A 13,566-nucleotide genomic window follows, 5' to 3' on the forward strand; every position below is an offset into this window, starting at 1 on the left:
GAGTGGGCGGCTCCTGGGCTCTGGCATCCACAAAGCTCCAATCCCTACTTTAAACACTGAGACCAAGTAATAATAACTTAATATCTTGCTCCAGGAAATACCAACTGAACAGCTCACTTATCAAGCTTTCCTTCAACACCTTCACCTCGTTGTACCCACCAAGCTATTTTTTTTTAAGTTTTTGTTTGTTTGTTTGTTTTATTCATTTTGAGACAGAGATAGAGAGCAAGCAGAAGAGGGGCAGAGAGAGAGGGAGACAGAATCCCAAGCAGGCTCCGTGCTGTAGTGCAGAGCCTGATGCAGGGTTCAGTGTCACGAACCGTGAGATCATGACCTGAGCCGAAGTAAAGAGTCAGATGCTCAACAGACTGAGCCACCCAGGTGCCCCATAAAGCTACTATTTTTAAGCTCTGCCCAAACTCAACCAATTCTTTGTTTTGCAAGGCTCACCTCATAATCATTCATGCCAGGTCGGAAAACCTTATAAATATCCTAATTTTCCCTTTTTGAGATACCAATGGACTGTCAAGAGAGTATTTTCCATTTCTGCGGTGGGTGCAATAAACTCAGCTCTGCTTGATCACTAGCTGATATGGTGGTCTTTGGGAGTCTTGACAGTAGATACACTGTAAGTTTTTGGTGGACACGTACATTCATTCTCGTTGACTATATGCCTAGGAGTGAACCTTGAGGTCATAGAATAAGAATATGGAATATATGGTCAAGTAGTGGCCTCCTCCCTACATCCATGTCTTTTTCTAGCTCCCACACACATTAGTTATGCGAGTAGCTTTGGCCAATAGCTTATCAGCGAACGTGACATAATGTTCAGAAATCTGAAAAGTGTATGTCCTCTTGGAACACTGTTGCCATGTGAAGAAGCCTGGGTTAGCTTCCTGAAGACAGGGAACCAACAGCCATCACCGAACATAAGAGTGAAGTCATTTTATCCGGTCCCAGACACACCATAATGCAGTAACATTGCCCGGTCTTGTCTTCCCTGAGCAAGACTAGTGGAAGAACCATCTGGTTGAACTAAGTCCAAGTTGCTGATCCAGAGAATCACGAACAAATTAAAGATGTATTGTTTGATGCCCCTGAACCTTGAGATGGTTAGTTAATGGGACTATAGGTAACTGATATGGTGTCTATTAACTTTAATGGAAACTGCCAAACAGCTCTCCAAAGTGGCTGCACCATTTTAACACTCCCACCAAGACAGGATGAGAGTTCAAGTTGTTCCACATCCTCACCGACACTTGGTATTGTCCTCCTTGTGTTTTTAGCCACTATTCACAGTAAGGAAGACCTTATCGCACTTTTTTGAATGAGTACTGAGTTGAGCATCTTTTCATATGTTTATTAGCCATTTGGATCTCTTTTTTTTTTAAGTTCTTGTTCAAGTTGCTTGCCCATTTTTAAAGTATTTTTTAGTATTCATGTTGGAGTTCTTTATAAGTTCAGGAGATGAGTCTTTCTATCAGCTATGTGTAAGGTAAGTGTTTTCTCCAATACTCAGTAGTCTGCCCTTTGATGTTCACAACGGTGTCTTTTGATGATCAGCGGTTTTAAATTTTGATGAATTCTAACTTTTTTTTTCATATATTGTCAGTACTTTTTGTGTCCTTTTTTTTGTCAAAATTTCTTTTAATGTTTTATTTATTCTTGAGAGAGAGAAAGAGACTGAGCATAAGTGAGGGAGGGGCAGAGCGAGAGAGGGACACAGAATCTGAAGCAGGCTCCAGGCTCTGAGCTGTCAGCACAGAGCCCAACGTGAGACTCAAACTCACAAGCTGTGAGATCATGACCCCAGCCAAAATTGGATGCTAAACCCAATGAGCCACCCAGGTGCCCCTTTTTGTGTCCTTTTGAAGTCTTCATTTACCAAGGCCATGAAGACATTTTTCTGTGTTCCCTTTTTCTTTTTTTTTTTTATTTAAAAAAAAATTTTTTTTTCAACGTTTATTTATTTTTGGGACAGAGAGAGACAGAGCATGGACGGGGGAGGGGCAGAGAGAGAGGGAGACACAGAATCGGAAGCAGGCTCCAGGCTCTGAGCCATCAGCCCAGAGCCTGACGCGGGGCTCGAACTCACGGACCGCGAGATCGTGACCTGGCTGAAGTCGGACGCTTAACCGACTGCGCCACCCAGGCGCCCCTGTGTTCCCTTTTTCAAGCTTGTGGTAGATGGTCTCCATGAGGTTCACCAATTTCTTCCCTCTGCACGCATAATACCATTCCCCTAATGATAGAAACAATGTATTCTTCCTTTCCCTTGGAAGCCGGACTGGCTGGCCTCGTGACTCACTTGACCAACAGAATGTTGTGAAAGTAGACACTCTGGAACTTTGGAGGTTTGGTCATAAAAACCTTTAAGGTGTCCACTGAGGTCTATCAGAACACTCACACAAGAGGCAGCCAGCAAGCATGTCTAACTACCCTGAGATTCCTTGCTGGAGGAGTGCTCCCATTAACCTCCCAGCTATTTCAGCCATCACAGATGAAGCACCGGGCATGTAAGTGAAAGAGCACATCGAACATTTTATTTGCAAAAGGTGCTATGTGAAGAAATGAGGCCCCAGATACATGGCCCCATCTGAGCTGTGACAGCCAGTTTCAGTCTCCTAAGCCAACCTACCTGAGGCCCCAGACGTCCTAGAGCAGAAATGGTTGTTCCTGGAAGTCCTCTCTGAACCAACGCTGACAAGTGGCTGTGGCCCAGGTCTACTCTCCAGAGCAGTATTACATTTAGGGTGGTTATTACTGGATCATCAGTGGTACCACCTTTGATACTGGTTACTATGGTCTCGTTGAACCGGAGGGAAAATGAAGACAGGGCCCATTTTGTCTCTCCCGCTGGATTTACAAAGTCTGGTACTTCTAGCTTTTATCACAGAACTGATATGACCCTAATAAAGAGAATATAGATGAGCTTTCAGAAAAGAAGACTTTCCTCAAAGATGTACAGTTCCTCCCACAAATGACTCAGGAGGTTTTTAGGGCTCAAATATTTCTCATGATTAATTTGGTCTGACTGTGCTTTCTACCTACCTCAATTTTTATGTTGAGAAGACAGGAAAACCAGATTAGCCAAAGGGATGACCATTAAATTAAATAATATTAGTAAAGTTCATGGACTAGAGCGTAGGCTCACAGTGGACATAATTTGGCAGTGCCGTTGAACCTTTCTGGAACCATTTTAGGGCAATTCAACCTTTTGTTTGGAGCTTTGATGACTTAAGGAGGAAGAGTCAAAATCTGGGAGTCACTCTTATTCAGCGGAAGGAAGCTGTGTATTTCCTTGATCCAAGGATGCATTCTGACCGTGAGGCCAACTGACTACACCCGGGGCGGTGGGCCGGCAGGCAGCACACGCCCCCCCCCACCACGCCCCCATCCGTCCCGGGCTGGTCCACCGTCCCCTGCCCACGACACAGAAGCCTCCCTCCCCGGCTGCTTTTCTCAATCACATACGCTTTCAAACATCCACACAACCATCTTGCCTTCTAACAGTTAAAGCAAACTAGTACATTGATAAAACACGGTATTAACAACTATGTAAACGATGCCATTAGACTTCTGTGACAATTCCTATCTTACAGCTAAACAACCCAGGAATCAAACAGGTTAAGTGGTATAGACAAGGACTCACATTTATAACATGACAGGGCTGGGGCTCCATCCTGACTTGCAGGAACGAAACGGTCTATGCTCTGTCCACTGCTCCCGATTGAAGGAAAATAAAAGTTAAGGGCTAGAATGGAAAGAAAAGGGGTATCTTCTGAAACCAGGGCTAAATCTGGATGCTAGCAATGACTGTATACCCCATGAGAAATTAATGACAAGAGTCTATTCAGAAGGAAAAAAGTTTTCTTAATTTCTCGGGCATTTGATAATTTCATGGATATTATATGAAAAGGAAATCACTGCATATAAACAAAGAATCACACTGAGGTGTTTACTGTATGTTAATCAATTGGAATTAAAATAAAAATGTAAAAAAAATAATAAACTGAAGCGTTTAGACAGTTTAATCGAAAGATGTTTAAATCAGGGGCGCCTGGGTGGCTCAGTTGGCTAAGCGTCTGACTTCGGCTCAGGTCACGATCTCACGGTTCTGGGTTTGAGTCCCGTGCTGGGCTCTGTGCTGCCGGCTCAGAGCCTGGAGTCTGCTTTGGATTCTGTGTCTCCCTCTCTCTCTGCCCCTCACCTGCTCAGGCTCTGTCTCTCTCTCTCTCAAAAATAAATAAATGAATAAAAATAAACCTTAAAAAATGTTTTTAAAAAGATGTTTAAATCAAATTTAAGGCTAATTCCATCTGGACTGATCACTTGCAGTGACCTGAATATCATTTTGAGGCATAATGTGCAGATTACACTTCTAAGTCAGAAAATGCTAGAATGATGAAATCTTTATACAGTGACCCCTGAACAACACAGGTTTGAATTGTGTGGGTTCATTTATACACGGATTTTTTTCAATAAATACAGGACAGTCCTGCAAATGTGTTTTCTCTTCCTTATGATTTTCTTAATCACACTTTCTTTTCTCTCGCTGACTTTATTGTGAGAATAAGTACACAATACACCTAAGATACAAAATATGTGTTAATGGACTGTTTGTGTTATTGGCAAGGCTTCTGGTCAATAGCAGACTGTTAGCAGTCAGCTTTGGTGGGGAGTCAAAAGTTATATGCAGATTTTCAACTCCATCAGGGGCTCAGTGCTCCGAAGCCTCACACTCTTCAACAGTCAACTGTATTGTTTCTTCACAATCTTAAAGGATTTCTGCACCAACGTGGCCAGAAATTTTCATCTGTGTATCCAAACAGATAGATAATTCCTCCCTCGATGCAATTAATTTGGTCAGCCTCGAAAGAATTCGGGCTAGCGGTAATATTTTACACGGGGTTCAGGATGCTACCAGCACAACGCATTTCAAATATATGTGATATGCTGTTATAAGCAACTGAATGCAATAAATTTATGCTGTTTTGCTAAAATCCGTCATCCGACGTTGTTATTCACCTGTACAAGAATAAACATATCCTCTGTGTCATTGTTTTAAGTACTAAAGGGAGGTATAGACAATTGCATAGTCACGGCTGGAAATTATAACACACATATTGGTGCCTCCTCAGCAAGTGTTACAAGTAGGCAAAAAATAAACCAGTGAAGACACGTATGTTCTGGACACTATCAACCACCTTGACCTGATTGATACCGATGTCACAGGTCACCTTTGTCAGAAAACTGTCCCAAGAACATAGTCGCAGCTTGTTTTCACCACAGAAAGTCCCAGCAGGCAGTCCCCGGGGACAGGAAGGGCCTCCGCCGTGTGGCACCTTCAAACCCGCACAGCAGCACCCCCTTTCCCACAACATCTGTCAGAAGAAATGGCAGACCTCGGTGGGCACATTTTCTGGTGCCTGGTGACCATCTAGAACTTTCACGAAGACGCCTGCAGGAAGTCCCTAAGAAATCATCTGACTAAAAATTTTTAGGGCCGCCTGGGTGGCTCAGTCAGTGGAGCGTCGGCTGTCGGCTCAGGTCATGATCTCACGGTTCGTGAGTTCGAGCCCCGCGTTAGGCTCTGTGCTGACAACTCAGAGCCTGGAGCCTGCTTCCAATTCTGCGTCTCCCTCTCTCTCGGTCCCTCTCCCCCTCATGCTCTGTCTCTTTCTCTCAAAAATAAACCTTAAAAAAAATTTTTTTTTAATTTTTAGAAGAACTCGACGTCTTTGTTATCTTGGGGAAGTACGTGTTTGATGCCATAGAATGATGAAATTCCTCATTTTACTCTTCTGTCTTTACTAGAGCTCTTCACACAAGACTTTTTAAAGAAGCCTGCCATACTCTCCTAACATAGGGCATAGTTTGCATGGCCATAACGGTAGGCAATGCACTAAAAATTATGGCAGAGGGGCGCCTGGGTGGCTCGGGCAGATAAGCGTCCAACTCTTGGTTTTGGCTCAGATCATGATCTCTCAGTTGTGGGCTCGAGCCCTGCATCAGGCTCTGTGCTCACAGCGTGGAGACCGCTTGTGGAGATTTTTTTTCTTTCTCCTTCTCCCTGCACCTCTCCTGCTTGCTCTCTCTCTCTCTCTCTCTCTCTCAAAGGAAATAAGTAAACTTTGTTTTTTTTTTAATTATGGCAGAAAAAATATGGTAGAAAAATTATGATAAAGGTAGATTTTTGCTTTTCAGATAGCCAGTCAATCCTGGACTTTTGCAAATTATCAATTACACAAAGCAAAATAAAATTTTTATTTGTCTTCAGAATCATAAAGGAGAAAATGTGGGCATTTTTAACAAGAAATCAGGAAGTTATTTGTTATACTTAAAAAGTAAATATGCCTTTTAATTTAAATGTTCCTATCAATTGCAACTGTGATATTTAATTTCACACAAAAGGGATGTGAATACCTATGTCTTTGTGGAGTTTTGTGAACCCTCCTTTCTTTGCAAGTTGATAAATATGATTTTAATAAGCTTCATAATGATGAATGATTTTCTCATATTATGGATTTATTCCTTTGAGTGGCAGTTGGAAAAACCTGATCCCCTAATACAATAAAGTACTTCAGTGAAAAGAAGCTTGAATTTATCTTTTTGTTTTGTTTTGTTTTGTTTTGTTTTGTTTTGTTTTTACAGCACTTCTAAAGATAGTAAAAACTTTGGAAGTCCAACAGAAGAATTGCTTTGGTGCCACAGTAAGAGACAAAGTAAGTTGTTGGTTGTGAAAAACCCTGGGCATGTCTCCAGGGAGTATGTCGGTAATAAAGGGAGATCCTACGTCATGAAAAATCCATAGAATTTATTTTATAATGGGTGTTTGACACTCATCCCACATTCACATTTGCTCTGTTACAACCTCTAAGAACTATTTTAGCCAATGTTAGACCTCTCCTAGCAAAATAACCCTTTTTCTTTTTGATTCTGTCTTAAGTACACTCCCAATAAACAAAGTCAAGGCAAATAGTCTGTAAAATACAGATTATGCAAAATAAGTGTGCCATCGATGTTTTCTAATATACAGATGTTAAGATATTAAGCTACCATCGATGTTTTCTGATACACAGAAGAAAAAGCAGCATAGAAACGCAGGCTCTTCTGTCAACCACCAGATCTGCAACGCCCGTCATGGGAAGCCGTGCTGTCACAAGAGTAGACTTCTAGGTGTTCCCTAACTCAGTCTCTCGTGTCTTGAGAAGTGGCGTTTACACCTCGGCACCAAAGGCAAAATGGATGCTTATTGAAGGCGTTTTTGTTTTGTTTTGTTTTTTACCTACCCCTTACAATACCTTGATTAAAAGTAATTGCCACTTTCAGTGTAAAACTCAGCATTATGTAAATACGATCCTTCCCACTGGCATTGGCGAAGGTGGGCCTCTAACTTTCCAACAGATGTACAACTTGTGAACATATGTGGTTGCGCTTACATTTACAGAAGCTTTTTTAAAAACACTAGGCACTGGTCTCACTAATTGATTAATAATGGGACATGAGTAACAAATAAGGAATAATGAAATGGGAGAGCACTGTAAGGGAGACTAATTTTAATGAGGAGGGGAGAAATAGCTTTTTTGGGTCAATCTGAAGAGGTTTACCATCTGAACTGTTGTTACCATCCAAACAGCCTCTAGACCAAGGCGGAATTCATGGTAATCTCCTTGAGTTAATGATTCCCATGTAGGGGGAAAAAAAAAAGTTTTGTTACCTAAAAGTTGGGGATGACTTTTGATATATGTAGAAATTCCTCAACGGATTATTTTCTCTCTCATCATAGAATTTATACTGAATTGAAAAAAAACAGCATAAAACATTTGACAGCAGATGTAAACTCAGTCTGCTGAGACAGATCCACTTATAATCTTGAAGAATGGTGTATCAACTGAAGTGAAGGATTAGGGGGGCGCCTGGGTGGCTCAGTTGGTTGAGCGTCCGACTTCGGCTCAGGTCATGATCTCACTGTTCATGAGTTTCAGCCCCGCATCAGACTCTGCACTGACAGAGCCCCTCCCTTGCTCGTGCTCTCTCTCTCAAAATAAATAAATGAACCTCAGAAAAAAATTGTTTTTAATACAGTGAAGGAATTATTTCTGGATGTGATTAATCAGCTAAGATGAAAAATCATCCCAAGCTATTTCTGATCGCTTACTATCTGCAAGGCATTTTAATAACAACCTGATACTTGGAATGATGTCAAGAAGGATTAAAAAAATAGCCTTACAATCAGGGAATTGACAGCCTAATAGGAGACATATAAATATAATAGTATTAACTAGAAAAACTGTATTTCCAGGTATAAAAATGCAGAAGGTCAAAAGAAGGGCCAGGGCATTCTTAAATCCAAGAAACTCAGATAACTGTACAAATGTGATGCTAATTCGAGCTGACCACGGGCGCATGGGGAAGATTCGGATGGGGGATTTGCATGGGGAAAGGGGGAGAAATGGTAGAATTCTCTTGGAGGGTGTGTGGGGTATCCAGCATGCTGGTGCGACTGTGCAAGCACGGGGATGGGGGGGGTGCTTTACACACGGTCTACACTGTGTAGCAAAAGCAGTGTCATTCGGTAGACGACAGCAGAGGTTCAGACTTAGACACACCGCTTCTGAATGCCACATATCCCCCGTGTGACCTGGGCTAATTCACACAGGATCTGTAAACCATAGTCTTGTCGTCTGAAAACAATCAGGATGAAAACACCTACGTGCTTTCATAGGAGGCTTGAGACCGCATACTTAGCTTTACACGGTAAATAAGATACAAGGTTTATTTTGTAGGGAAAAATGTATGCTCCCATAGAAAATTATGCATTGTCCCGATTCTAGAGCTTACTGGATTCTGATTCTGTGGCCGGTGTTCCGCAACGTTGTAAATTACGGCGAACTCACAACAGTGCAAAGTAACCCTTGCTGGTGACAAGCGAATTCAGTCCTGTCAGGCAGAAGCTGAATTGGCTTCTCTCCCCACAGCAATGTTTTGTCTCCATGTGTACATTCATTTCAACATTCCTTCCCTTTTATTTTTATATATTTATTTATTTGTTTTAGAGCGAGAGAACATGGGGGAGGGGCAAAGGGAGAGGGAGAGAGAATCTGAAGCAGGCTCTTAGGCGTGGACCCCAACACAGGACCCGATCTCACAACCTGACGACCGTGAGCTCACTACCCGAGCCAACATCAAGACTCGAGCCACCCAGGTGCCCCAACAGTCCTTCACTTCTTCCTACCAATTTGTGCTTTTTGACTTTTTTTTTTTAATTGGTCACTATGTTTGCCTGATTCCTTCATTAATTGAGTTGAATAAAATCTTTTCACCTCTCTTCCAAGACTTCATTCTTTCTACTAAACATTATTTTGCTAAGGTAGCTGCATACTATGTGTGGCTCTGGTTGATTGCTACTGACTCTGGATACACTTCAGGGTATTTACCCATATTTTTTTTAATTTTTTTAATGTTTTTATTTGAGACAGAGAGAGACAGAGCATGAGCAGGGGAGGGTCAGAGAGAGAGGGAGACACAGAATCCAAAGCAGGTTCCAGGCTCTGAGCTGTCGACACAGTTCCCGACGCGGGGCGCAAACTCATGGAGTGTGAGATCATTACCTGAGCTGAAGTCGGACGCTCAACCGCCTGAGCCACCCAGGCACCCCAGTATTTACCCATATTTTAAAAAATCCAAGTGTGTGACGCACAGGCTGAATTGATCGCAAGCGCAAAGTAAATGGCAGTGTTTGGAAAGACATGTTTCACCTACGGCTTCATAACTCAGCACATGGTCGCTCCTGCTCACGGTTGCCTCCCCAAGACCCTTTTCAGCGCTCCTTTTACCTCCTTGTTCCTTAAGGTGTATATGAGTGGGTTCAGCATGGGGGTGACCAGGTTGTAGAAGAGGGTGAGAAACTTGCCCTGGTCTTGGGAAGCGCTGTTCCCGGGCTGCATGTACATGTAGATGATGCTCCCATAGAACAGAGAGACCACGGTCAGGTGGGAGCTGCAGGTGTTGAATGCCTTGCGGCGCCCAGCGGCCGACTGGATCTTCAGCACGGCTGCCGCGATGTGGCCGTAGGACACGAGAATGAGGGCGAGGGGCAGGAGGACGATGAGGATGGCGAAGGTGAAGGCCAGCATTTCCACCGCGCGGGCGTCCACACAAGCCATCTTGATCAGTGCTGGCATTTCACAGAGGAAGTGGTTGACCCTGCGCCGGCCACATCTGGACAGAGTCATTACGAGCGGGGACATGACGATGGCATTGACCAGTCCACTCCCCCAGGCCACGGCCACCAGTCGCAAACACAGCTGGGGGTGCACAATGACCAGATAGTGCAGAGGCCTGCAGACCGCGGCGAAGCGGTCATAGGCCATCACGGCCAGGAGGATGCACTCCACGCTCCCCACACAGAGGAAGGAGAAGAGCTGGACCGCACAGCCAGCGTAGCTGATGGTCTTGTCAGGGCCCCAGAGATTCACCAGCATCTGCGGGATACAGCTCGTACTGAAGCAGAGATCTAGAAAGGAGAGATTGGCCAGAAAGAAGTACATTGGGGTATGAAGTCGAGGGTCTAAAATACACACAAGGATTATGGTTGAGTTTCCCAACACAGCCACTGAATACAGAGTGAAATTGACCATGAAGAGTACCAGCTCCAGCCTCGGACGATCAGAGAAGCCCACTAAGATAAACCCATACTCTGAGCTGTCATTGGATTTTTCCATGGTCTTCCTTTCACATCATCTGTATACCTGTAAGAATAAAACAAACACCGAATCGATATTTTCTAAAGCCCCTGAATGTCGGGACCTTTAAGGAACAGATAAGCCACCAAGTCCAATATCAGAATAGCTTCTGCCCAGCTATAGAAGCCATTCATCATTTGTTCAAACACGTAATGCAAATTATTTCATTGTTGGAAAATTCCAGCTTCTAATCATCATCCATTTATTAAGGAGGAATTTTCTTCCTAATTCATGAGAAAAAGAATTTCAACTTCATTGAATACACTTCATATCTAATCTCTCTTCATATGACAGCCATTTAAATGTTTTGAACTAAACTAAATTTTCTTTAGGTCAAGACATTCAATTTCCCTTAATGATTCTCCCTATAACAAGGTTATCAAGTCTATGATCACCTTGCAACCGTCTTCCACGTACCCTCAATGTTGGCCATGACCTTCTGGAAATGTGACAGCCAGGGCTGAGTTCAGTATCCAAGATATGATTGGAAAAACACCAGGTAAAGAGAAACTAACATGACCTGGAGATCAGATCCTTATTAAGAGGGAATAAGCGTACAATTACTTCATGGTGTCAATGTCACCTTTTTATTTAGGTTATAATTGAATCTGCCAAACATTTACTGATTCCTGTGAAATGCTGTCAAGTCAAATCTCTTTCATTCGTTTCTCTGAAAAAAAAGACTTCTGTAGTGTAGAATTGCGAGGATCAAGGGAGATATCACGTCCACTAATGGCAACTCTGGGCACATTGGTCTTCTGGCCGTCTTTCAGAAACATTGAAACAGCATAATTAGCTTGTGGAAGAGAGGTGCGTGGCCATAGGGATGAAGGGAGAGAGAAGGACAGAGACTGTGGTAAAGAGAGTGATTTAAAAAGTAGATGGAAAAAGATTGACCCTCCTAAGGCTCAAAAGAATAAAGAGAGCTGGCTTCATAAAAAGACAGGTGTATAATTGGAATCGAGGATGCCAGGATAATAACGACCCTAACAAAGAAAGGGAGAAAAGTGTGACAACAGCAGAAAAGCAGGTACAGAAGGAAAAGTACCTCAGACCGTCTGTCATGTTGATTCTGTGAGAACCGAAGCCAAAATAATGACTACAATTATTAAATGGCCATTATAAAATATCTACTCTGCTGTGTGATCTAGAGGATCAAGGGCTGCTTCGATTATGATAATATATTCAACTAGCAAGGTGGGACAAATGAAGGCAGAGTAGAACACAAGTTGTCACAAATATTTTAATTTTCAAATTAGAAAACTGTATCTTTGCTGATAACTTCTCAGCTTCAAAGTTCTTACAGTAAATTTATTTTCCACAGCAAAATATAATATACCAAAGTGAAAGAAAGAACGTTTTCTTAATTTTCTCTAATCATTCAGGCTTACCTGACTTCAACTTTCCCAAAGGATTTAGGGATAACACATAGTAATGTTTTTTCCTCACGTTGGGATTTGTTACCTGGGATTTTGTGGGAGATTGTGCAGTTAACGTAAGTAGAAAATAACGATAGGGTGATGTGAGACTAATGCACCAGAAATCATATAGAAGTAGTTACAAAGATCTCAGCTTATCCAGAAAGGGTACGACATACAAGCCCTGAGCTGACTTGTGTGCATTAGATTCTAGTTTCTTCCTGAAGATAAGAGTTGTAAAAGCTGTGTGATTTCTCTAATAATTTGACTAACATGATAGAGTAATGGTGTGTTGCTACCTCAGAGGAAAAGTAAAATAGAGTAATTGCTGTAGGGTAGTTAAATTATAGAGAAAAAAGGCAACTGTCATGGAAAATAGGGTTAGCTGTTCCTCCCCTGTCTTCCTGCCATTTGGGCCGAATAGCCAGCCTTCAGGAGCCTTCTAGGAGCCGTCAACCCAAACCCCAAGGTGAGGCAAATACTTCCTGCTGACGCCAGAAGATAACCAGTGCAGGCGTGTAAGCTCTTATAGATGCACATAGAATAAATGGAAGACTAATTTCTTAGCATCAAAATGGTACCTAGAGGTTGACAGCATGTTTCCTTGTTGAGATTGCAGGGACTGTGTACTCCTTTGGGTAATTAGCAGGGCTACAGAAGAAACTAGAGGTGCAAATTCTTCGGGGAAATCTTGGAATAACACCAAGATGATTGGGCATCAGCACTCTTAGATTCTTGGTTTCTATCTGGGGCCACAGTCTCAAATTTTGATGTGTGTGGCAGGGGTGGGGGGCGGTTAACTATTTCTGGTGTTCGGTGGGACAAAAAGTTCAAGTTTGGCAACATAGCACAAATAGGAACATCTTCCAAGCACCTCTTTGTCCTTGAAGTGAGATTTAGTCTGTTTTCTAAGGAAACAATCTTGAAGTCAAATTTCTTTCCATTTTTTTTTTTCAACGTTTATTTATTTTTGGGACAGAGAGAGACAGAGCATGAACGGGGGAGGGGCAGAGAGAGAGGGAGACACAGAATTGGAAGCAGGCTCCAGGCTCTGAGCCATCAGCCCAGAGCCCAACGTGGGGCTCGAACTCACAGACCGCGAGATCGTGACCTGGCTGAAGTCGGACGCTTAACCGACTGCGCCACCCAGGCGCCCCCTTTCCATTTTAATATAATTTTCAAAAGGGTAATGCAAAAGAGTAAATAAAGTTTCTCTTTGTAACTTGATTTTTAACTTTTATTTTCACTTAGGTTGGCGAAGTTTCTAGAATATAGTAAACATAAAGCAGATACTTGGAATTTGATCGATTGGTGTTCTTTACATTATAATGAAACAAATGGGCAGTGGATAACAAGATGAAATGTAGTGAAATAGTAATTCATAAGATCCCAAAATACAT

General features: G+C 42.5%; 1 protein-coding gene and 1 long non-coding RNA gene across 3 annotated transcripts; one reads left to right on the top strand and one right to left on the bottom strand.

Moving 5' to 3' along the window:
- The first annotated feature begins 2,421 nt into the window (after positions 1-2,421).
- Positions 2,422-7,290, top strand: LOC125165945 (uncharacterized). Of its 2 annotated transcripts, none has more exons than XR_007152270.1 (4): positions 2,422-2,516; positions 5,818-5,893; positions 6,655-6,725; positions 7,040-7,290. It is a non-coding gene; the product is annotated as an uncharacterized LOC125165945 (long non-coding RNA). The 2 variants fall into 2 exon arrangements; XR_007152271.1 differs by having other exon boundaries at positions 7,083-7,290.
- Positions 7,291-9,797: 2,507 nt separating this feature from the next.
- Positions 9,798-10,727, bottom strand: LOC125165608 (putative olfactory receptor 2W6). Its single transcript, XM_047858673.1, has one exon. The coding sequence runs from the start codon at positions 10,725-10,727 to the stop codon at positions 9,798-9,800; it is 930 nt and encodes a 309-aa protein (XP_047714629.1).
- Positions 10,728-13,566: the final 2,839 nt, after the last annotated feature.

The sequence above is a fragment of the Prionailurus viverrinus genome, chromosome B2 (assembly GCF_022837055.1).
Source record: "Prionailurus viverrinus isolate Anna chromosome B2, UM_Priviv_1.0, whole genome shotgun sequence".
In the NCBI taxonomy this organism is placed as follows: domain Eukaryota; kingdom Metazoa; phylum Chordata; class Mammalia; order Carnivora; family Felidae; genus Prionailurus; species Prionailurus viverrinus.

Excerpts from the sequence above, each read along its gene's own strand:
- LOC125165608 (XM_047858673.1), bottom strand. The coding sequence starts at position 10,727 with ATGGAAAAATCCAATGACAGCTCAGAGTATGGGTTTATCTTAGTGGGC.